Source organism: Dermacentor albipictus, chromosome 6 (assembly GCF_038994185.2).
Source record: "Dermacentor albipictus isolate Rhodes 1998 colony chromosome 6, USDA_Dalb.pri_finalv2, whole genome shotgun sequence".
In the NCBI taxonomy this organism is placed as follows: domain Eukaryota; kingdom Metazoa; phylum Arthropoda; class Arachnida; order Ixodida; family Ixodidae; genus Dermacentor; species Dermacentor albipictus.
The window spans coordinates 87,838,364-87,863,161 of record NC_091826.1 but is presented as its reverse complement, the minus strand read 5'-3'; the positions used below and the strand labels follow the sequence as shown (position 1 = coordinate 87,863,161).

At 46.7% G+C, this 24,798-nt stretch overlaps 1 protein-coding gene across 1 annotated transcript in view; it reads right to left on the bottom strand.

Moving 5' to 3' along the window:
• Positions 1–24,798, bottom strand: part of LOC135910149 (dentin sialophosphoprotein-like) — a 59,345-nt gene that overhangs the window by 23,457 nt on the left and 11,090 nt on the right. The window contains exons 3-5 of the mRNA XM_070521011.1: positions 19,322–19,780; positions 13,600–14,058; positions 2,881–3,324 (exon numbers count right to left, since the gene is read on the bottom strand). Of these exons, the coding sequence (XP_070377112.1) occupies positions 2,881–3,324; positions 13,600–14,058; positions 19,322–19,780 (1,362 nt within the window). The remainder of the gene's footprint in view (positions 1–2,880; positions 3,325–13,599; positions 14,059–19,321; positions 19,781–24,798) is intronic.

The following is a 24,798-nucleotide window of genomic DNA, read 5'->3' as shown; positions in this document are numbered from 1 at the left end:
TTCGCAATCCTGTGGCTGCTCCTCCCTGGCACACCGTGTCGGAAGGTGGTTCAAAGCATGCCAATATGACAAGAGCCTGTCATACAATAAAGGCGACGCGAGAAACTCGTTTGGACCCAACGCATCGAATGTGCTCAATATCTTTAGGAGCTCCCTGGCCTCGTCAAATTGACCTTGTGACAGCTGTAATTATCCGTGACCCCCCCACCGCAAATATAAGCATTGCAGAACCTGCACCGCTTCCCTTGGCGCTATGCTGCGAGACCAGAGGGGACATCGACAGAACTGCCTAGAGGAGGGCGGAGAAGACGGACTTTACATGCGAGGAGGGGGGGGGGTGACGTTTGAAGGCAAGGCTAACCTTACTAATATACCACAGCGGTTTTGGGGACACAGAATAAGCATAGGTACAAGGCACGGCCAAAAACGGTATTGCTATTTACAAAAAATAAACAATACGCAGATATGTAAAGATGGCAAATTACGCAGGTCGTGCAGAAGCAGCCCCGCAATAATTAAAGCACACCGCAGAGTACAGGGGACACTACTGAAGCGGTGGACCGCCAAATGAACGTTTCTCTGCCCACTGCGGTAGCATGGTGACTGTCGCCTTGTTAGATGTCGCCGACTTCATCCCGAGCGCGGCAGCCACATTACGACGGGGCGGAATCGAAAACGCACGTGCACTTATTTTTTGGGACACGTTTTAGAACATCATGGTGTCAAAAATGAAACAGCATACGCTACTACAACGTGCTTCGTAATCCGACGGAGGTTTTTTTTGGCACGCACAGCCACCTAATCGTATTTGCTTTTATTACTCCTGCCACGATACGATGTGCCATGTGAAGCAGTTGCAATATGAAACTTCTCAAGTTGTGAAGTGTGGCGCAAGAAAATGCATCGTACAAAAACCTCTCCTTGTCTGTTCTCTGTATTACGCAGACACTAAGCAGTGGTGCACGCAAGGTAACGTTTAACATCTCACCACGCTTGTGTTACATTAAACGTTGAAGCAAGCAGACTTTCGGTGTCAACACCACCGATCATCATCATCAGCCTCGTTACGCCCATTGCAGGGCAAAGGCCTTTCCCATACTTCTCCAACTACCCCGGTCATGTACTAATTGTGGCCACCGATAACTATCATAGGAAAGCAACCAGCACAGAAGCTTCACTTAATATAGATCCTCAAATTGCAGCGGATCTCCAAAATTTTTTTGTTTCCCTGTCATAATTTGCAGATTATGGAGCGCATCTATTTTTTTTCTGTACTAAATCTTCGTCTTATAAAACAACAGCCTCAGATTTTAAGAAGTATTAAATGACCGCTTTATGTGTGATAGGAGGTTGTCATGGCCACAATTAGTACATGACCGGGGTTGTTGGAGAAATATGGTAGAGGCCTTTGCCCTGCAGTGGGCGTAACCAGGCTGATGATGTGTGATAGTAGCAGTTGTGGCTCCGACAAACATTAGATACACCTAATGGCAGCGTATCTTTCGTTCCTTTATTTTTTTAAGCTTTTTTGTGTGTCTGGTCAACCAATTAAGTCAGGTGATTAACACTAAGGAGGCCCTCAACTTTCGCCAAATATTTTGTTTTTGGTTCTTTGTGTAGCACTTTTGCTAGCTAATAACTAGAGAGCTTTAGTATAGGGGACGCAAGCGGCTTGCGTACGAGAGAACTAGGGGCGAAGGCTCTGCGCATGCGCAGACTGCTACGTCTACTTGCGTCCTTGGGTTGTTTGGCCGGCCGAAAACATCGCTGCCCCTAAGTGGTCACGTTACCCACGTGACTCTTGCGGTGTAGAACTTAATTACGAGTAGCTAGCTGGTAGATAATCTAATAAATCTTTCGCCAAGTCTCGACAGGCGTCGTTTTTATCAGTATTAGTTAGGTTTAGCGTGTCTGGTATTTGGAGAAACGTACTTGGCGCGGAGCCATAAACGGGGGCGGTCTGCATGGTGCATCTACCTGGCGGCGCAAAGCTCAAGTTGACAAAAGCAGCTAATATTGCTGTAACCGAGTCTATTCTACTTCGCTGCTGGTGCAAATTTTCGGCACTGGCGTAACTGCGTTACTGCCAAAAATTTATACCCGCAGCAAAGTAAAATACACTTGCTTACTGCAATACTACCTGTTTTTGTCTGTTTCAACTTTGCGCCACCAGGTGGCAACACCATGCAGGCCACTCTAGTTCATGGCTCCGCCCCAACCTGCTTTTACCCGATTACCGGACACTGTAAGCCTCTCTATTACCTGCTTTTAATAAGAATAGTTTTATGTGCATTACTTCATATCCTTGATTTCATGTTTCAAAATATGGAAACGCAGCAAAGATCCGACGTTGATGGCGCTGCGAGCGCATGCGACCTCACTGCGGCGTGCGTTTGGGGCCGCTAACCTTAACGTGTTTCTGCTTGCGTATGCAAACGCACCCAAACACTAGGGGACCCAACGCCTTGCGTCCCCTACACTAAAACTCTCTAATGTTATTTCGTGTTTTTGTTGCAATTCTGCGTTGAAATATATGATTTGTTTAGTGGAGTGTCGCCATCCGTCTGATTTCATTTTTATATACAGGCAGTTGTTAACACTTTCATGCAACATATTGTACGAAGAAAGAGAAATCTATACAGACAACAAGATACACCAAAAGCGCTCTCACTATCAAAAAAGGACACCTACGATATTACCGACAATTCACTGACATTATTGTACACATACACGAAACATTTGCTGCTGGCGACGGTAAAATGCGTAACGCAGCGCTGTTTATTGATACACTAAAAGCATGACAAGGGGGTAAAATGCATAAACAACACACTAAATATCAAGAAATGACAGATCCGGTTCCTGCACCGGCTCCTCACACACCCCGCCATCACTGTCCAGCCAGTCTGGGAACGGCGCAACTTTCATTCGGTAAGAGTCATGCTCGTCTTCGAGCTGCGGCGAGGTGTAATTTTCCTGGTCACCGCTAGGCCCTGGAAGGCTATCCCAGCACTCTTCCTCGTCCACTCTCCGGCGCTTGGAGTGTCCAGGTTCTCCGTCATCAAAATTAGCCAAGACGCCTTCTTGATACCCAGAGTTCTGCTTCGATGAATCTTTGTCCTCACCGTCGCAATCATCTCGCCCACGCTTCACGCCTGAGGCAGGGACGACCGGTACAGGAGGCCCGCCGTCGCCATCATCGCTGGAGCTGCTGCTGTCAGAGTCATCAAGCCAGGCCCATTTGTTCAGCAATTGCTCCAGCAACACGCGACGGTGCAGGCTTACCGACTTCTCGCCATTCTCGATTTCCCGGATCTTCTCCGTCGCCTGTGAGAGAAGAGCAGTGACGTTAAGGCATTTGTCGAAACTCATACTGCAACTTACAGCGTTACCAATACGGTGTCGTCGCGGGCAGCGTGCTCGGCAGCGTCCGATCGGTAGCGACGTCAGAGGCCAACTGACCGCCTGCCTCATCTGAAAGAGGCGAGGGGTACCCCTCAAAACTTTCCCTCTCCACTCCCCTTTCTGCCTCGCCTCCGTCGAGGCGAAGGCGACGCGCTCGGGTCACTGACCTTGAAAGCGACATGCAATTTCCATTGATTTGGGAAAAAAAGCGAGATATTTATATTCAAAGCGATTATGTCAATAAGTCGGCATATTTCTTGTCAAGTAGGCTCCCATTGCTTTTATTCGACGGCAGCTAATACATTGCTTTAGTATACCACCACTTGTGGCGGCTCCTACCTCAAGTCTTCAACTGTAGATCGTCTGTACGGTGCAACCCTAACTCCAATTCCGTACTCTATAAAGTTCTACCAAATTTTATAGTCAAGAAAACTAATTTCTGGAGAGCAATATATAAGGCTTTCTTTCATTCACGTCCATTTTTTTTTTGTTCCTTCGGTATTTAAACAAAATATTACTTAAATCGTTTTTCCTTGTTCAGAGCTAAAAACCTATGCTCCTCTTATCTCGCTCTCATTTATGTCGCTATCTTTAAGACTATCCTTTATCAAAAGGCGTTAAAATGTTGTGAAGCCATCCTGCCTTTTATGTTTTGTAGTGTCATGGCGATTGCCTTGAATATTCAGCCGTGAGTGCGATTTCTGCGCAGCGTTTCCATTATGACTCGAGTCGCAACACAACAGATTTGCACGTGGCCGTCGAAAAGATTATAGCCGCAGCCAACATTTTATAGAAAGCAGCTTAACAATGGCGTGAATGCCCACTATCGTGCAGAAGACTTGTCGAGAAACATCGCGCTGAACGAGGTACTTTCAGGTAAAAAGTGTCAAAATCGGGGGTGATAACTGCTGCGCGGAGATGGCGAACGCTCTACATGGAAACCCAAGTACGAACACGTGTGTGCCCTGCAGGGAAGACAATAAAAATTGACCGTGCTTTCACATTCTTTTCAATGCAGCCTCACTGTCGAACGCTAACGACGTTAATTGATTTCTTTGCGATATTTTAAATTATTTACGCATTCACTTCGCGGTGGTGCCAATACGTGTCGCAGTTGCTCTGGAGTAAAGCCTTGAATGCACGCCTTCCTAGGTAAAAGGCTTCGTCGGTTGCAGTAACCTCTCACAACTTTCGCAAAGCCTATCGCATAAACGTAATCAACGTTCTACGTGCGATAGGTTTTCACATAATTGTTTTTAAAGCTGTGCTTTCCTTTCCTCTTCTTTTACACTTCGCACTCCTGTGGCTGCTGCTCCCTGGCACACCGTGTCGGAAGGTGGTTCAAAGCGTGCCAATATGACAAGAGCCTGTCATACAATAAAGGCGACGCGAGAAACTCGTTTGGACCCAACGCATCGAATGTGCTCAATATCTTCAGGAGCTCCCTGGCCTCGTCAAATTGACCTTGTGACAGCTGTAATTATCCGTGACCCCCCCCCCCCCCCCGCCGCAAATATAAGCATTGCAGAACCTGCACCGCTTCCCTTGGCGCTATGCAGCGAGACCAGAGGGGACGTCGATAGAACTGCCTAGAGGAGGGCGGAGAAGAGGGACTTTACATGTGAGGAGGGGGGGTGACGTTTGAAGGCAAGGCTAACCTTACTAATATACCACAGCGGTTTTGGGGACACAGAATAAGCATAGGTACAAGGCACTGCTAAAAACGGTATTGCTATTTACAAAAAATAAACAATACGCAGATATGTAAAGATGGCAAATTACGCAGGTCGTGCAGAAGCAGCCCCGCAATAATAAAGCACACCGCAGAGTACAGGGGACACTACTGAAGGGATGGACCGCCAAATTAACGTTTCTCTGCCCACTGCGGTAGCATGGTGACTGTCGCCTTGTTAGAGGTCGCCGACTTCATCCCGAGCGCGGCAGCCATATAACGACGGGGCGGAATCGAAAACGCACGTGCACTTATTTTTTGGGACACGTTTTAGAACATCATGGTGTCAAAAATGAAACAGCATACGCTACTACAACGTGCTTCGTAATCCGACGGAGGTTTTTTTTGGCACGCACAGCCACCTAATCGTATTTGCTTTTATTACTCCTGCCCCGATACGATGTGCCATGTGAAGCAGTTGCAATACTGAAACTTCTCAAGTTATGAAGTGTGGGGCAACAAAATGCATCGTACAAAAACCTCTCCTTGTCTGTTCTCTGTATTACGCACACTAAGCAGTGGTGCATGCAAGGTAACGTTTAACATCTCACCACGCTTGTGTTACATTAAACGTTGAAGCAAGCAGACTTTCGGTGTCAACACCACCGATCATCATCATCAGCCTCGTTACGCCCAATGCAGGGCAAAGGCCTTTCCCATACTTCTCCAACTACCCCGGTCATGTACTAATTGTGGCCACCGATAACTGTCATAGGAAAGCAACCAGCACAGAAGCTTCACTTAATATAGATCCTCACATTGCAGCGGATCTCCAAAATTTTTTTGTTTCCCTGTCATAATTTGCAGATTATGGAGCGCATCTATTTTTTTCTGTACTAAATCTTCGTCTTATAAAACAACACCTTCAGATTTTAAGAAGTATTAAAGGACCGCTTTATGTGTGATAGGAGGTTGTCATGGCCACAATTAGTACATGACCGGGGTTGTTGGAGAAATATGGGAGAGGCCTTTGCCCTGCAGTGGGCGTAACCAGGCTGATGATGTGTGATAGTAGCAGTTGTGGCTCCGACAAACCTTAGATACACCCTAATGGCAGCGTATCTTTCGTTCCTTTATTTTTTAAGCTTTTTTTGTGTGTCTGGTCAACCAATTAAGTCAGGTGATTAACACTAAGGAGGCCCTCAACTTTCGCCAAATATTTTATTTTTGGTTCTTTGTGTAGCACTTTTGCTAGCTAATAAATAGAGAGCTTTAGTATAGGGGACGCAAGCGCCTTGCGTACGAGAGAACTAGGGGCGACGGCTCTGCGCATGCGCAGACTGCTACGTCTACTTGCGTCCTTGGGTTGTTTGGCCGGCCGAATACATCGCTGCCCCTAAGTGGTCACGTTACCCACGTGACTCTTGCGGTGTAGGAGAACTTACGAGTAGCTAGCTGGTAGATAATCTAATAAATCTTTCGCCAAGTGTCGACAAGCGTCGTTTTTATAAGTATTAGTTAGGTTTAGCGTGTCTGGTATTTGGAGAAACGCACTTGGGGCGGAGCCATAAACGGGGGCGGTCTACATGGTGCATCTACCTGGCGGCGCAAAGCTCAAGTTGACAAAAGCAGCTAATATTGCTGTAACCAAGTCTATTCTACTTCGCTGCTGGTGTAAATTTTCGGCACTGGCGTAACTGCGTTACTGCCAAAAATTTAAACCCGCAGCAAAGTAAAATACACTTGCTTACTGCAATAATAGCTTTTTTTTCTGTTTCAACTTTGCGCCACCAGGTGGCAACACCATGCAGGCCACTCTAGTTCATGGCTCCGCCCCAACCTGCTTTTACCCGATTACCGGACACTGTAAACCTCTCTATTACCTGCTTTTAATAAGAATAGTTTTATGTGCATTACTTCATATCCTTGATTTCATGTTTCAAAATATGGAAACGCAGCAAAGATCCGACGTTGATGGCGCTGCGAGCGCATGCGACCTCACTGCGGCGTGCGTTTGGGGCCGCAAACCTATAACGTGTTTCTGCTTGCGTATGCAAACGCACCCAAACACTAGGGGACCCAACGCCTTGCATCCCCTACACTAAAACTCTCTAATGTTATTTCGTGTTTTTGTTGCAATTCTGCGTTGAAATATATGATTTGTTTAGTGGAGTGTCGCCATCCGTCTGATTTGATTTTTATATACAGGCAGTTAACACTTTCATGCAACATATTGTACGAAGAAAGAGAAATCTATACAGACAACAAGATACACCAAAAGCGCTCTCACTATCAAAAAAGGACACCTACGATATTACCGACAATTCACTCACATTAGGGACTTTTAGCGCGTCCGGTATCCGGGAAAGCGCGGGCGATTTTCCGGTTTAGGGGGGGCGTAAAGGTGAGCGGCCCGATCGATGGCGCCAGCTGGTGGCGCAAAGCTCAACCACACAACTACAGAGCTAATTGCTGTATTCTGCTTAGCTGCTGGGGTGAATATTCGACAGTGGCGTAATCGTGTTCACAATTACGCCGCTGCCAAAAATTTGCACGAGTGGCGAAGGAGGATATGGTGAGTTACTGCAGTTTTAGCTATGCGTTTGTCTGGTTGAGCTATACAACACCAGGCGGCTTCACCGCTCACGTTTACGCCCCGACCATCCGGTAACCCGCCCAAACGGCTCCCGTTTACCGGATTAGCGTACAAGCTAAACGTCACTATTATTGTACACATACACGAAACATTTGCTGCTGGCGACGGTAAAATGTGTAACGCAGCGCTGTTTATTGATACACTAAAAGCATGGCCCCGCAGGGGCGTCTGCGTCAGCAGGCGTTTGGTGTGTTGCGACACCACGGACCCGAGCACACGAGGGTTGGACCCTCCCGCGTGTAGCCGTGCGCGGCTTAGCCGTGTCCGGGGAAAGGGGGATCCTGGGGGTTGAGCCGATGCCGGGTGTTTGGACCTTTAAGGGCCCCCGGCGGAGGCAACACACCTCTTTGGCCTCTGCTTCACGTAGACGGCACCCCCGGACTGACCCACCCGGGGGAAATCGGCAGTCGCCTTTTCCTGTCCCCCTCTTCAATCTTTATCTGTCTCTCTCACTCTCAATCTTTCCTGTCTTCTACTCACTTATTCTTACTTCCGTATTTCCGGGCGGCAAGGGTTAACCGTGTGTCATATATTCAACCTTGGGTATATACATTAGGTTATAGTGGCGGTGTATAGCTGGCGTCTGCAGGTTTCTTGGAACCTGCAGCGTCCCCTTGTTGGGCTCGGTGGTGGGCGGCTACCACCGCTGCCGAATTTCCAAACTATCCAATGGCAGAAGTGTTCCCGCGACTTTTAGATCGGCCTCTGAAAAGAGGTCGCTCCGAAGCAACTTTCCAGTTCTTCTTAAAACCAACCGACAACTCATTTTCAACATACCACGTTCTTCACAGTGAAGGCAACACGACCGTAAGAAAACTGTCACCATTCACAGTTTCGAAATGCCTAGCAAACACAATTGGAGCTGGTTACAAAGCCTCGAAGATGGCTAGCGGAGACCTCCTCCTTGAACTGACCAAAAAAGACCAACTAGATAAACTCGCCGAACTCACCACTATCGGTGACATCAAAGTAACAATCTCTCCACACCGCTCACTCAACACAAGCAGAGGAGTTATATCTGAAGAAGACTTCCTGAACCTCAGCGACGAAGAGCTACTCGAAGGATTTCAGGAGCAAAATGTAATTAGGGTACAGAGAATCACAATACGACGCAATGACCAACAGATTCCGACAAAACATGTGATATTGACATTTGGTAGCAGCACAGTCCCTAGTTCACTCGACGCAGGATATTTGAAAATCAACGTGAGGCCGTACATACCGAACCCGAGGCGGTGTTTCAAGTGCCAGAGGTTTGGGCATGGATCACAATCATGCAGAGGTAAAGAAACATGTGCGAAATGTAGCGCCAATGACCATCCTTCTGATAACTGCAATGCTCCCGCAAAATGTGTAAATTGCAAGGGCGATCACCCAGCATACTCACGGAGTTGCCCTTGCTGGAAAAAAGAAAAAGAAGTAATTGCCCTAACAGTCAAAGAAAAAATCTCTTTCTATGAAGCCAGACAGCGGCTATCGACCTTCCACAAAGAAGTTACGCCGATGTGACGCAGATGGGGGCAGCGTCACAGAGGTTTCAGGAGTCCTCCGAGCCCACGCGCAGTGGTCCCGCAGTGACCCCTCCCGCCCCCGTGATGGAAGCAGCCGACGCTGCTCCATCCCCTTCGAACGCCCTGCAGACACCAGTCCCGCAGGGCCCTAAGATCAAGCGAACCCCAAGGCCCGAGGCACGTGTCTCGGCGCCTAACTCTCGGTCCTCCAGCGCCTCAGAGAGAGCGATGGAGGTCGACGCAAAAACCCCGGTGTCATTGACACAAAAGGACAAGCGCTCTCTTGAGCGCGGTAAGAGGGACAAGATCCCAATAACCACTCAGAATAAGAAAGCGATAACGTAAAGGTTATCGCTCATTTGTATAAGCCTTTTAAATTCCATGTCACCTAACATCTCACCTATTATTCATTCCATAGTGCCAATTCTTACCTTTCAATTTTAAAATGGCTTTTATTATTCATTGGAATTGTAGAGGTCTCATGCACAATCTAGGTGACATCAAAGACATCATCAACATCTTTTCACCAGTTGCCGTATGTCTTCAGGAAACAAATCTCGGTCCAAAAAATAGTCAAATTCTCAAAGGTTTCACCGTTGTCCGAAAGAACCGCGATTGTTCCACCCGTTTGTCAGGCGGAGTGGCTATAGTTGTGCAAGGCGGCACTCCTACCCGAAACGTCCAATTGAATACATCTTTAGAAGCCGTAGCTGTCACCATCCTGTCTTATAAAACCATCACCATTTGCTCACTGTATATACCACCCCACACCCACTTCACTACTAAACAATTAGAAAATTTAACAGATCAATTACCGGAAGCATTTGTTTTAGTAGGGGATTTCAATGCTCATTGCACTCTTTTGGGCAGTGCCAAAACTGACCAAAGAGGACAGCTGGTTGAAGATTTTATCTTATCCAATGATATCTGCCTTTTAAATTCAGGTGCCCCAACGTACTTTTCACCAACTGCCCGCAGTTTTAGCTGTTTGGATTTAGCTTTTTGCTCACCATCTCTTTTTAATGATCTTAGGTGGGAGGCCCTCGACACGCCATATGGTAGTGATCACTTACCAGCAGTCATTAAACTCGTATCATCACCATCAACCTTAACCACTAGGCCACGCCGATGGAAACTAAAGCTCGCTAATTGGCCGCTCTTTACGGAAAATTCGAAACTAGAAGATGTCTTTTCGCCAAACCTAAGCGTTAACGAACTTAACACAAAATTCACTGAGGTAATAATCTCAGCGGCAGAAAAGGCGATACCCCAGTCATCGGGAAATGTCAGCAAAAGGCTAAACCCCTGGTGGACGAAGGAGTGTACCAACGCTACAAAAGAACAAAATAAGGCCTGGGGAATCCTACGGAGGTACCCCACCTATTGCAACCTGTTAAACTTCAAACAAGCCAAAGCCAAAGCACGATTCATTAGAAGACAGGCTGAAAAATCGTCATGGCAAAAATACATATCTTCAATCAACAGTACAGTAACATCAAAACGAATGTGGGACCAGGTCAGGAAATTTAGAGGAGAGTACTCATCGTACACAATTCCACTACTTACATGTCCAGGCACACAAACAACAATACAAGAACAGGCAGATATACTTGGCGAACATTTCCGTGATGTATCCAGTTCAGGGAATTATACAGAGGAATTTTTGCAATACAAACAGTCCGCTGAAAAACAGAAGCTGCCCACTACCGGCGCGTCAAATGAACCGTATAATTCCCCCCTGACACATCAAGAAATAAACAGAGTCCTCTCTGCAGGGAAAACAACAGCGCCAGGTCACGACCGCATTCACTACGCCATGCTGGCTCATCTGTCTCAGGCATCTGTAGACGCTCTCCTCAAATTTTTCAACATAATCTGGGAATCAGGTATAATGCCCGAATAGTGGAAAAAAGCAATAGTAGTCCCATTTCTAAAAGCCGGTAAATCCCCAACATCCGCAACCAGCTACAGACCCATTGCCCTCACAAGCTGTTTGGCAAAATCATATGAAAGCATTATCAATATAAGACTCTCATTTATTTTAGAATCAAGGAACCTCACAGACCCCCATCAGTGTGGATATAAAAAGGGTTGTTCAACCACCGATCATCTTGTCCGTCTTGAACATGAAATTCGACATGCATTTTTACACAAACAACACTGTCTTGCAGTTTTCTTCGATTTAGAAAAAGCCTATGATACCACATGGAGATATGGAATTTTAAGAGACTTGGCTTACCTCGGCATCCGCGGTAAAATGCAATTGCCTAGCTGATTTTATGTCTAACAGAACATTTCAGGTACGTCTGGGTTCAGTTCATTCTAATGCATTTACACAAGAAAATGGCGTTCCGCAAGGCTGTGTTCTCAGCACGACGCTGTTTATAGTAAAGATGAATTCAATTAATAAGATTATACCATCATCTCTTATGCACTCTGTTTACGTAGACGATCTCCAAGTAGCTTGCCGCGCCTCAAGATTGCCAACCTGTGAAAGACAGCTTCAAATAACAATAAATAAACTTACACAATGGGCTAACAAAAAATGGTTTCCGCTTCTCCACACAGAAAACAGTTACTGTTTTGTTCTCTCAGAAACGAGGACTAAACAGCGATCCAGTCCTAAAATTGAACGACACCATATTGCCGGTGAAACAAGATCATAAGTTTTTAGGAGTAACCTTTGACAGCAAACTTAATTTCCAAACTCACATAAAAGCACTAAAGATTAAAGCAAATAAAGCTCTAAATATCCTTAAAGTTTTGTCCCATAAACACTGGGGTTCCGACCGAACGTGCCTTTTACGAGTTTACCGGTCTCTTGTGCGCAGCATTTTAGACTACGGCTCCGTGGTTTACGGTTCAGCCAGACAGTCATACATCAAGCGACTTGATCCAGTACATAACCTTGGACTGCGACTGGCAAGTGGCGCCTACAGAACGTCACCTGTGCAAAGTTTATATGTTGAGTGTAATGAACCCTCATTACATCAGCGTAGATCATTACTCACTTTTTTCCTACGTACTAAGAATTCAGTCATCACCACAACACATGTGCTACAATATACTCACACAATGCAACTCACGCCTACACTATACAAATAAACCAAACACGATTAAACCACTTCTCCTGCGATATGAGGAATATGTTCGGGATTATGACATTCCCCCACGAAGTCCTCCAGGTTGCCAAGAAACCACAACGGCTGGCCCCGTGGTACGATTTCACACAGTTGTGCGACTGGACATTGACTCATTTAAAGAAGAAAGACACCCCACACGAACACATTACACAAGAATTCCGTGCACTTCAGGACAAATATCAAAATAACATGCAATATTACACTGATGGCTCTAAAACAAAAGATCACGTGGGAGTGGGCGCCGTAACGGAAAATTGGGGAACAAGTATTCGATCGCCACAACACGCCTCTGTCTTCACGGCCGAAGTTTTCGCTATAGGGCTTGTTGTAAAAAAGATTATCGCTGAGAAACACAAAAATGCAGTCATATACACAGATTCTTTAAGCACACTAAAGGCTCTAAATTTTAAATCTGAGTGTGAACCCTTGATGGGAGATATTTTAAACATGGTGGTACTTAACGAATACGGGAGGTCAATTCGTTTCTGCTGGGTCCCAAGCCATGTTGGGATACCGGGTAACGAAGAAGCTGATAGATATGCATTGATGGCAGCGCACAAAGACATCACAAACACAACACTCCCATACAAAGATAGCATCCGTGCAATTAGAAAAGCCTTAACGGTAAAATGGCAACGCGAATGGGACCTTTGTGCCGACAACAAGCTACATCTCACGAAACCCATACTTGGCGAGTGGAAGTCATGCTATCATCAGGAGCGGTTCATCGAAGTAGTTTTATGCCGACTACGCATTGGGCACACACACCTCACACACAATTACTTACTTACGAAAGAAGACACACCAACATGCGAGAAATGTCAACAGCCACTAACAGTTATGCACATATTACTCACATGTACGCAGACTGAAACACATAGACGAACACTTTTGCACAAATTATATCCACTACACATACCTTTACACCCTGCTCTAATTTTAGGTGATGATCCGCTAGTCCCATTATGTGACCTCCGTAAATTTCTACACGACACTGGATTTTTACATAAAATATAGATTAACAAAGCCTTTTCCTGCATAAACTTGATTTTAAAAACACCTCGTGTTTGGCGCAGCATAGCCTCAGCCGCTTTTGCGCCATTAAACCCCATTTACCTAACTAACTAAAAGCATGACAAGGGGGTAAAATGCATAAACAACACACTAAATATCAAGAAATGACAGATCCGGTTCCTGCACCGGCTCCTCACACACCCCGCCATCACTGTCCAGCCAGTCTCGGAACGGCGCAACTTTCATTCGGTAAGAGTCATGCTCGTTTTCGAGCTGCGGCGAGGTGTAATTTTCCTGGTCACCGCTAGACCCTGGACGGCAATCCCAGCACTCTTCCTCGTCCACTCTCCGGCGCTTGGAGGTTCCAGGTTCTCCGTCATCAAAATTAGCCAAGACGCCTTCTTGATACCCAGAGTTCTGCTTCGATGAATCTTTGTCCTCACCGTCGCAATCATCTCGCCCACGCTTCACGCCTGAGGCAGGGACGACCGGTACAGGAGGCCCGCCGTCGCCATCATCGCTGTCTTCGTCGTCGCTGGAGCTGCTGCTGTCAGAGTCATCAAGCCAGGCCCATTTGTTCAGCAATTGCTCCAGCAACACGCGACGGTGCAGGCTTACCGACTTCTCGCCATTCTCGAGTTCCCGGATCTTCTCCGCCGCCTGCGAGAGAAGAGCAGTGACGTTAAGGCATTTGTCGAAACTCATACTGCAACTTACAGCGTTACCAATACGGTGTCGTCGCGGGCAGCGTGCTCGGCAGCGTCCGATCGGTAGCGACGTCAGCAGCCAACTGACCGCCTGCCTCATCTGAAAGAGGCGAGGAGTACCCTTCAAAACTTTCCCTCTCCACTCCCCTTTCTGCCTCGCCTCCGTCGAGGCGAAGGCGACGCGCTCAGGTAACTGACCTTGAAAGCGACATGCAATCCCATTGATTTGGGAAAAAAAGACAGATATTTATATTCAAAGGGATTATGTCAATAAGCCGGCATATTTCTTGTCAAATAGGCTCTCATTACTTTTATTCGACGGCAGCTAATACATTGCTTTAGTATACCACCACTTGTGGCGGCTCCTACCTCAAGTCTTCAACTGTGGATCGTCTGTACGGTGCAACCCTAACTCCAATTCCGTACTCTATAATGTTCTACCAAATTTTATATTCAAGAAAACTAATTTCTCGAGAGCAATATATAAGGCTTTCTTTAATTCGCGTCCATTTTTTTTAGTTCCTTCGGAATTTCAACAAAATATTACTTAAATCGTTTTTCCTTGTTCAGAGCTAAAAACCTATGCTCCTCTTATCTCGCTCTCATTTATGTTGCTATCTTTAAGACTATCCTTTATCAAAAGGCGTTAAAATGTTGTGAAGCCATCCTGCCTTTCATATTTTGTAGTGTCATGGCGATTGCCTTGAATATTCAGCCGTGAGTGCGATTTCTGCGCCGCGTTTCCATTATGACTCGAGTCGCAACAAGTCCGCGCACGACTTCAGAAAGCCTCAACAGCTGTGTCAACATATCTAAGAAGACAAGGCCTGGAGCTTTCCGCTGAGAAATGTGCACTCGTTTCTTTTACTCGGAAAGCGATGGCCCCGTATGCATTGCGGATTAATGACCAAGTTATACGATATAGACGAACGCACCGATTTCTTGGCGTCATCATTGATAGAGACTTGTCTTGGAGCCCTCACATCTCGTACATGACAAAGCGTTTGGCCGCCATTGTGGACCTTCTTGCGTTTCTCGGCGGTAAGTCATGGGGCGCAACAGTACCGTCAATGTTGCAACTATATAAAGCACTGTTTTTGGGCTTGCTGCGGTACAACTTACCTGTACTAGGAAATACTTGCACTACGAATATCCGCCAGCTCCAAAGCGTTCGAGCCCAAGCCCTCAGGACTTGTCTCGGTCTCCCCAAAACTACGTCATCGATTGCGACAGTGGCCATAGCCAGAGACGCTCCTTTGACCGTTTACATGGATACAGATGTCCTGAGAGCACACATCCGACACATGACTCGGATTCCCTCCCACCATCTTGCTTGCTTGCCAGCAAAGAGGCCACTTTCAACTTTTGTCAAAAACTATTGTAAGACATCAGTCCTACTTGCCATCAGAATTTACGGCCGCTACACGATTATCAGATCCATTGTGGTGTCTGCACCGGCCGCAAGTGCAACTGACAATTCCAGGAATCAGAAAGAAAGCTGGAGCGCCACTGCAAGCTTTGAAACAAGCAACCTTGGAGCACATTCACAACGTGCACAGATTCCAGCAACATGTGTACACAGATGGTTCAGTAAAACTGAACAGCTCTGCTGCTGCAGTCGTCATCCCTGCAACATCTGAGGAAATCAAAGTAAGAACTTCATGTGCGACCACGTCGACGGGTGCAGAACTCGCGGCGCTTCGTGCTGTACTTGATTTCATTAAGCAGAAGCCACCGCAACAATGGACAGTCTTAAGTGACTCCAAGGCAGCCCTTCTGTGTATAGGAAGCCCAATGCGCCACGGACCCAGTGAACAACTGGCCTCAGAAATTCGGCACATATATCATCAAAGCCATGAAAAGGGACATAACATAATCTTTCAGTGGCTTCCAGGACATTGTAACATCAGCGGGAATGACCACGCCGACGAAGCCGCCCGATCTGCGCATGAAAGTGGTTAACGAGTCTTCATTCCGCTTTCGCGAACAGACGCCGCGGCTGGGCTGCGATTGATGTCCCGTGACTGTACTTTGCCCCTGTGGGACTCAAATGTTTTCACCATGTGTCGGTTGCATTCGTTGTCTCCGGACATACGGATGCACCTCCCGCCTGGGTTACCACGACGTGAACAGACCATGCTCTACCGTCTGTGGCTAGGCGTTGCCTTTACTAACTCATATGCTTTCCTCATTGGAATGGCCAACAGCCCCACGTGTGACACATGCAACATTGACGAGACGCTCGCACATATTATCTGTGTCTGCCCGCGTTATAGTGCTCAGAGACAAGTGATGTGCAGAGTACTGGACCAGTTGGACAATCGTCCACTATCAGAACTAAAAGCTTTAGGTCAATGCTCCGAAAAAAACATCCGCGTTGAAGGCTTTACTCGCGTTATTAAGGTTCCTGCGGTCTACGGGGCTTCACGAAAGACTCTAAGAATGCCGCCCCCTACCGCTCTTTACTCTACGCGCTTTGTTCGTGCTTGTCTCTCTTTCTTTCTATCTTCCTCTTCCGCTATGTTTCTCTTTTTATCCCCTTTAACCCGTCCCCCTGCGCAGGGTAGCCAACTGGAACTACCTCTGTTAAAGAACCCCAGGTGGTCGAAATTTCCGGAGTCCTCCACTACGGCGCGCCTCATAATCAGAAAGTGGTTTTGGCACGTAAAACCCCATAATCTATCTATCTATCCGGAACTACCTCTGGTTAACCTCCCTGCCTTTCTCTGCATTATCTTATCTCTCTCTCGAGTCGCAACACAACCGATTTGCACGTGGCCGTCGAAAAGGTTATAGCCGCAGCCAACATTTTATAGAAAGCAGCCTAACAATGGCGTGAATGGCCACTATCGTGCAGAAGACTTGTCGAGAAACATCGCGCTGAACGAGGTAGTTTCTGGTAAAAAGTGTTAAAATCGGGGGTGATAATTGCTGCGCGGAGATGGCGAACGCTCTACATGGAAACCTAAGTACGAACACGTGTGTGCCTTGCAGGGAAGACGGTAAAAATTGACCGTGCCTTCACATTCTTCACAATGCAGCCTCAACGTCGAACGCTAACGACGGTAAATGATTTCTCTGCGATATTTTAAGCTATTTACGCCTGCACTTCGCGGCTGTGCCAATACGTGTCGCAGTTGGTCTGGAGTCAAGCCTCGAATGCACGCCTTCCTAGGTAAAAGGCTTCGTCGGTTGCAATTCCCTCTCACAACTTTCGCAAAGCCTATCGCATAGACGTAATCAACGTTCTACGTGGCATAGGTTTTCACATAATTGTTTTTTAAAGCTGTGCTTTCCTTTCCTCTTCTTTTAAACTTCGCACTCCTGTGGCTGCTGCTCCCTGGCACACCGTGTTGGGAGGTGGTTCAAAGCGTGCCAATATGACAAGAGCCTTTCACACAATAAAGGCGACGCGATAAACTTGTTTGGACCCAACGCATCCAATGTGCTCAATATCTTCAGGAGCTCCCTGGCCTCGTCAAATTGACCTTTTGACAGCTGTAATTATCCGTGACCCCCCAGCCGCAAATATAAACATTGCATAACCTGCACCGCTTCCCTTGGCGCTAAGCTGCGAGACAAGAGGGGACGTCGATAGAACTGCCTAGAGGAGCGCGGAGAAGAGGGACTTTACATGCGAGGAGGGGGGGTGACGGTTGAAGGCAAGGCTAACCTTACTAATATACCACAGCGGTTTCGGGGACACAGAATAAGCATAGGTACAAGGCACGGCTCCATACGGAATTGCTATTTACAAAAAACTAACATTAGCCAGATATGTAAAGATGGAAAATTACGCAGGTCGTGCAGAAGCAGCCCTGCAATAACTAAAGCACACCGCAGAGTACAGGGGACACTACTGAAGCGGTGCACCGCCAAATGAACGTTTCTCTGCCCACTGCGGTAGCATGGTGACTGTCGCCTTGTTAGAGGTCGCGGACTTCATCCCGAGCGCGGCAGCCGCATTACGACGGGGCGGAATCGAAAACGCACGTGCACTTATGTTTTGGGACACGTTTTAGAACATCATGTTGTCAAACATGAAACAGCATACGCTACTACAACGTGCTTCGTAATCCGAGGGAGGTTTTTTTTGGCATGCACAGCCACCTAATCGTATTTGCTTTTAATACTCCCGCCACGATACGATGTGCCATGTGAAGCAGTTGCAATACTTAAACTTCTCAAGTTGTGAAGTGTGGTGCAACAAAATGCTTCGTACAAACACCTCTCCTAAGCAGTGGTGCACGCAAGGTAACATTTAACATCTCACCACGCTTTTGTTACATTAAACGTTGAAGCAAGCAGTCTTTCGGTGTCAACACCACCGATCATCATCATCAGCCTCGTTACGCCCAATGCAGGGCAAAAGCCTTTCCCATACTTCTCCAACTACCCAGGTCATGTAATAATTGTGGCCACCGATAACTATCATAGGAAGGGAACCAGCACAGAAACCACTTAACATAGATCCTCAAATTGCAGCGGATCTCCAAAATTTTTTTGCTTCCCTGTCATTATTTGCAGATTATGGAAGCAGTCTATTTTTTTTTCTGTACTATATCTTCGACATATAAAGCAACACCTTCAGATTTTAAGAAGTATTCAATGACCGCTTTATTTGTGATAGTAGTTGTGGCTCCGACAAATATTTTATACACCTAATGGCAGCCTATCTATCGTTTTTTTTTTGCTTTTTTGTGTGTATGTGTGTCAGCTCAACCGATTAAGTCAGGTGATTAACCCTACGGAGGCCCTCAACTTTGGCCAAAATATTTTGTTTAAGTTTCTTTGTAGTTCTTTGTCTAGCACTTTTGCTAACGATTAAATGTTAATTCCTGTTTTTGTTGCAGTTGTGCGTTGAAATATAAGATTTGTTTAGTGGAGTGTCGCCGTCCGTCTGATTCGATTTTTATATGCAGGCAGTTGTTAACGCTTTCATGCAACATATTGTACGAAGAAAGAGAAATCTATACAGACAACAAGATACACCAAAAGCGCTCTCACTATCAAAAAAGGACACCTACGATATTACCGACAATTCACTCACATTATTGTACACATACACGAAACATTTGCTGCTGGCGACGGTAAAATGTGTAACGCAGCGCTGTTTATTGATACACTAAAAGCATGACAAGGGTGAATAATGCATAAGCAACACACTAAATATCAAGAAATGACAGATCCGGTTCCTGCACCGGCTCCTCACACACCCCGCCATCACTGTCCAGCCAGTCTGGGAACGGCGCAACTTTCATCCGGTAAGAGTCATGCTCGTCTTCGAGCTGCGGCGAGGTGTAATTTTCCTGGTCACCGCTAGGCCCTGGACGGCAATCCACACACTCTTCGTTGTCCACTCTCCGGCGCTTGGAGGGTCCAGGTTCTCTGTCATCAAAATTAGCCAAGACACCTTCTTGATACCCAGAGTTCTGCTTCGATGAATCTTTGTCCTCACCGTCGCAATCATCTCGCCCATGCTTCACGCCTGAGGCAGGAACGACCGGTACAGGAGGCCCGCCGTCGCCATCATCGCTGTCTTCGTCGTCGCTAGAGCTGCTGCTGTCAGAGTCATCAAGCCAGGCCCATTTGTTCAGCAATTGCTCCAGCAACACGCGACGGTGCAGGCTTACCGACTTCTCGCCATTCTCGAATTCCCGGATCTTCTCCGCCGCCTGCGAGAGAAGAGCAGTGACGTTAAGGCATTTGTCGAAACTCATACTGCAACTTACTGCGTTACCAATACGGTGTCGTCGCGGTCAGCGTGCTCGGCAGCGTCCGATCGGTAGCGACGTCAGCAGCCAACTGACCGCCTGCCTCATCTGAGAGAGGCGAGGGCTACCCTTGAAAACTTTCCCTCTCCACTCCCCTTTCTGCCTCGCCTCCGTCGAGGCGAAGGCGACGCGCTCAGGTCACTGACCTTGAAAGCGACATGCAATTCCATTGATTTGGGGAAAAAAGCCAGATATTTATATTCAAAGGGATTATTTCAATAAGCCGGCATATATCTTGTCAAATAGGCTCCGATTACTTTTATTCGACGGCAGCTAATACATTGCTTTAGTATACCACCACTTGTGGCGGCTCCTATCTCAAGTCTCCAACTGTGGATCGTCTGTACGGTGCAACCCTAACTCCAATTCCGTACTCTATAAAGTTCTACCAAATTTTATATTCAAGAAAACTAATTTCTGGAGAGCAATATATAAGGCTTTCTTTCATTCGCGTCCATTTTTTTTTGTTCCTTCGGAATTTAAAGAAAATATTACTTAAATCGTTTTTCTTTGTTCAGAGCTAAAAACCTATGCTCCTCTTATCTCGCTCTCATTTATGTTGCTATCTTTAAGACTATCCTTTATCAAAAGGCGTTAAAATGTTGTGAAGCCATCCTGCCTTTCATATTTTGTAGTGTCGTGGCGATTGCCTTGAATATTCACCCGCGAGTGCGATTTCTGCGCCGCGTTTATATTATGACTCGAGTCGCAACACAACCGATTTGCATGTGGCCGTCGGAAAGATTATAGCCGCAGCCAACATTTTATAGATAGCAGCCTAACAATGGCGTGAATGCCCACTATCGTGCAGAAGACTTGTCGAGAAACATCGCGCTGAACGAGGTACTTTCAGGTAAAAAGTGTTAAAATCGGGGTTGATAATTGCTGCGCGGAGATGGCGAACGCTCTACATGGAAACCCAAGTATGAACGCGTGTGTGCCCTGCAGGGAAGACGGTAAAAATTGACCGTGCCTTCACATTCTTTACAATGCAGCCTCACCGTCGAACGCTAACGACATTAATTGATTTCTCTGCGATATTTTAAAGTATTTACGCCTGCACTTCGCGGCTGTGCCAATACGTGTCGCAGTTGGTCTGGAGTCAAGCCTTCCCAGGCAGCACACCCGCATTGGTTCAGCCATGGCCCAATGCTGGCAGAAATTGGTACCAATGTTGGACCAATGTTGGCATATTGGCAAAGTGCAACCCAATCCAATGCTGGCCCAGCGTTAAAGCCAAGATTGGACCAATGTTACGCCAATGCAGCAGCCATTGTGCTGCCAGCGTAGGACCAGCGTTAAAGCCAAGATTGGACAAATGTTATGCCAATGCAGCAGCCATCGTAGGACCAGCGTTAAAGCCAAGCTTGGACCAATGTTATGCCAATGCAGCACCCATCGTGCTGCCAGCGTAGAACCAGTGTTGAGCCATATCCTTGCCATTATTAATGCCAGCTTTGAGCCAATGCCTTTGCATGACGAATATTCTAGCTATGCTGGCTTTAGAGCACGCACACATTCTTACCGCAAACCTTTTGCTAGCGGCATTTTTTGTAGCAATTGTCCCCTTACCGTCTCCCTCCATAGTAGCTAGGAAAGCTCGACAAAAAGATGTCAAGAAGCAAAAGTCATATATGCTTGCAAATATAATAAAAGAATACTGAAATTGACGTTTATGACAGTTTATTTGCGAATAAATTTTCACAAACAGGCATTTTCTGTCGACCTAGATGGGTGACGCTCGGTTCTCTTTAAACAGTTTATTTATAGGCACTGCCCTCAGGATAGGAATTGGGCTAGGTGCCGAGGACGGTGGGCTGCCCAGAGGTTTCAGGGCAGGGAGCTTACGTCGGTAGGCAGGTTTGTCAGTGCTTGGATGACAGCGGGCTCATCAGACCCCCGAGGACCACGATAACGTTGTGGTTTCGTTGATATTGCTACCATATCCCATAGCGACTTGACCATTACTTGGAGGAAATGCTTGCACTGTAAAATAAAAAGAAACATTATCAGAGATGTTGGTATGACAAATGTATGTGGGAGCGTTTTCATTTGAAAATCGCCATACTGCAACAATATTATAAGTCTGAGCAGAGAGTTCGAAGGGGTGAATCAAGAAACTTTCTTGCAACAGATTTGTCAAGTAACACTTCTTAATATTTCGACATATATGGCATACCTTGTACAAGGCGTAACGTAATATTTAGAAAAGACATAAAATGCGCAGGATCCGTCCGCTTTGTTTACCGCCCCCACAAAGTCAGCGTAGCACTTTATAATTAAAAAATTGCAGCAAAATCTGCTGCAGCACAAAAAGCCTAGTTTCAGACTGTGTAGACACAATGCGGCCTTCGTGCGAAATTTTTAATGTGGAAACCGAGAAGTTCCGTCAGGAAACACTAGTAAAAGAGGGATCTATTATACGAAAAGAAAGAAATACTGTCAGCTGGAAATGATGCTTGACCTATAACAGTGAGAAGAAGCGTGGTTCCTCGGTATCACTAGCAGGATCAGGCCGCGCGCGTGGCTTGATAAAATCATAGTCCTGGAATTCGGGTGAAATTCAGAGATTTACACGTGGTTCTACTCCAGGCACTATTCAAAAGCTGCAAATAAAAAGAGCTATTTAATTACAGGCACTCTACATTAGCCAGGCCTGTTTCAGTAATATATATACCGCGTGATATTGCTTGGGTGATATAGCTTGAGTGATATTGCTCCTTATAAAACTTATAACATGCGCAAAACAAATGCACTCACCATTGTAAGATCCATGCTTCTTTGTATCCGAGTTCATCCCGCATCGAAGACGGTGGCCACGGGCGCCGACTTTTTTTCTAATTGTTGTTTCGCCTATATTAATTCTAAGGGCACATTCACACCGGCGACTTGAGGAGGTCGCGCGACCATTTGCGACTCGCAATCAAAAAGCGACCGAAGGCGACTGATGCTCACACCGGCAAGCCCGGCTGAGCGCGACCCGCAAGTCGCAATCCCGGAGATTATCGTTCTCAGCGAGAACTCTCGGAATCTACGCGGAATTTGAATGCGACGCCGGAGGCGGCCGGATGTAGACACACGAAAGATCACTTCCGGTGCGCCGCTGATTGGTTTATCAGTTTTAAGACCACGGTCGCGCTACTGAAAAATCGCGCAGAGAGCGACTCGCCCAAAATGGTCGCTTTTCGAGAAAGGCGACCGTTTGCGACCATTTGCGACTGGTCGCAAAGCGACCAACTTGGTCGCGCGACCTCCTCAAGTCGCCGGTGTGAATGTGCCCTAACACTCACAAAAATTCGTGGCCACATTGCTGCGTATTTCAAGATGTAGGCTTCTAAGTACGAATGACGACCGCAAGCGAGCATTTTTCACGAGAGGAGTGCGCTGGCAAGAACGGACAAGACGGCAAGCACTCAGGCGGTGTTGCACCCAGTCGGCGTGCTAGCGACGCATAGAAGGAAAGAGTGAAAGGAAAGGGTGAACGAAGAATACGGCGTAAACGCCACTTTCCCCCGCTGGACCTAGCCTGACCGCATTTTGGGGTGACAGCGACGGAGGGTGACAAGGACAATAGTGACCCCACCGCTTTCCCCGATGCTTCCGAGAGCACAAAATTCGACACAGCAGCTTATGGCTGTCTGAACGCTGACTCATAGCATAGCAGTGGGGGAGAGGCAAGGGGGGGGGGGGCTGAAGGATGGAAAGCTAGGCCGAAAAAAGAAATCCGGAATGCGCCGTGCCTACTAAAGGCAAAGAAGAGGTTGTTGACACGCAAATGCCAAAACATGCAATTAATTGTTTTTTCTGTCAGGGGCATTCATACAAGGAGCTTACTACACATGCACGAACAAACAAATATATTATAATAGGAGCATGATGATTATATCGCCGCAACATACCATGCATGCTAAACAAACAAACAATAGTTTCACTAATACATATGCGTTCCATCTCGATGCAATATAAAATGGTTTCATCAGCTCTGAGGCACTGTAATTCTCAATTCTCCTCAGAATCCTGACCCACTAAAGCCGACGAGCGTACATGCAAAACATACGATGCGCAGGCAAATTCTCAATACCGTTGCTTCTTATGGAAAGTTCAAGTTCTTATTCACGATCTATAAAGCAGCGGCTAAATTTATGCGACTTCCCCTGCTTGCTACGCGGTACACTGGCTTTTCTCTTTAGGGGGCGCATTTCGGTAAAGGAGAAGTGCAATAATGGCGGTGTACCATTCATGGAGTTGACATGGGAGAACATATTTCTCGTTCCTGCGCAGTGTGCCTGTGATCAGTGCGTTAGTTTTCAAAACACGTTGTTCAATCTCAGCAAGTCGTAGAGCACTAAAAGCCGACAAGGCGAAAATTGGCTTATTACGGGCCAATGTCCTCCAAAGATAACCAACTAGTAACCCATAATGGCAAATCCATAGGAAAGTCGGTCCAATAATACCCGCCTTGTTGAACGGATGTGCCAATTTTGTTTACTGACTGTGTAAACTGGGCCAACATTGGATCTCCATCAGAATGGCACAGCCAATATTGTATACTGACTGTGTAATGTGGGCCAACGTTGGATCTCTATCAGAATGGCACAGCCAATATTGGCGCCACGCTGTTAGCCTTAGGCCATCATTGGGCCAGGAATCAGAATGGCACTGCCAATATTGGAACCACGCTCTTAATCTTACGCCGACATTGGGCCAAGAAGTGCCAATATGTTTCGAACGTTGGCCCAACCTGACGTGCCGCCTGGGTTGAATGCACGCCTTCCTAGGTAAAAGGCTTCGTCGGTTGCAATTCCCTCTCACAACTTTCGCAAAGCCTATCGCATAAACGTAATCAACGTTCTACGTGGGATAGGTTTTCACATAATTGTTTTTTAAAGCTGTGCTTTCCTTTCCTCTTCTTTTAAACT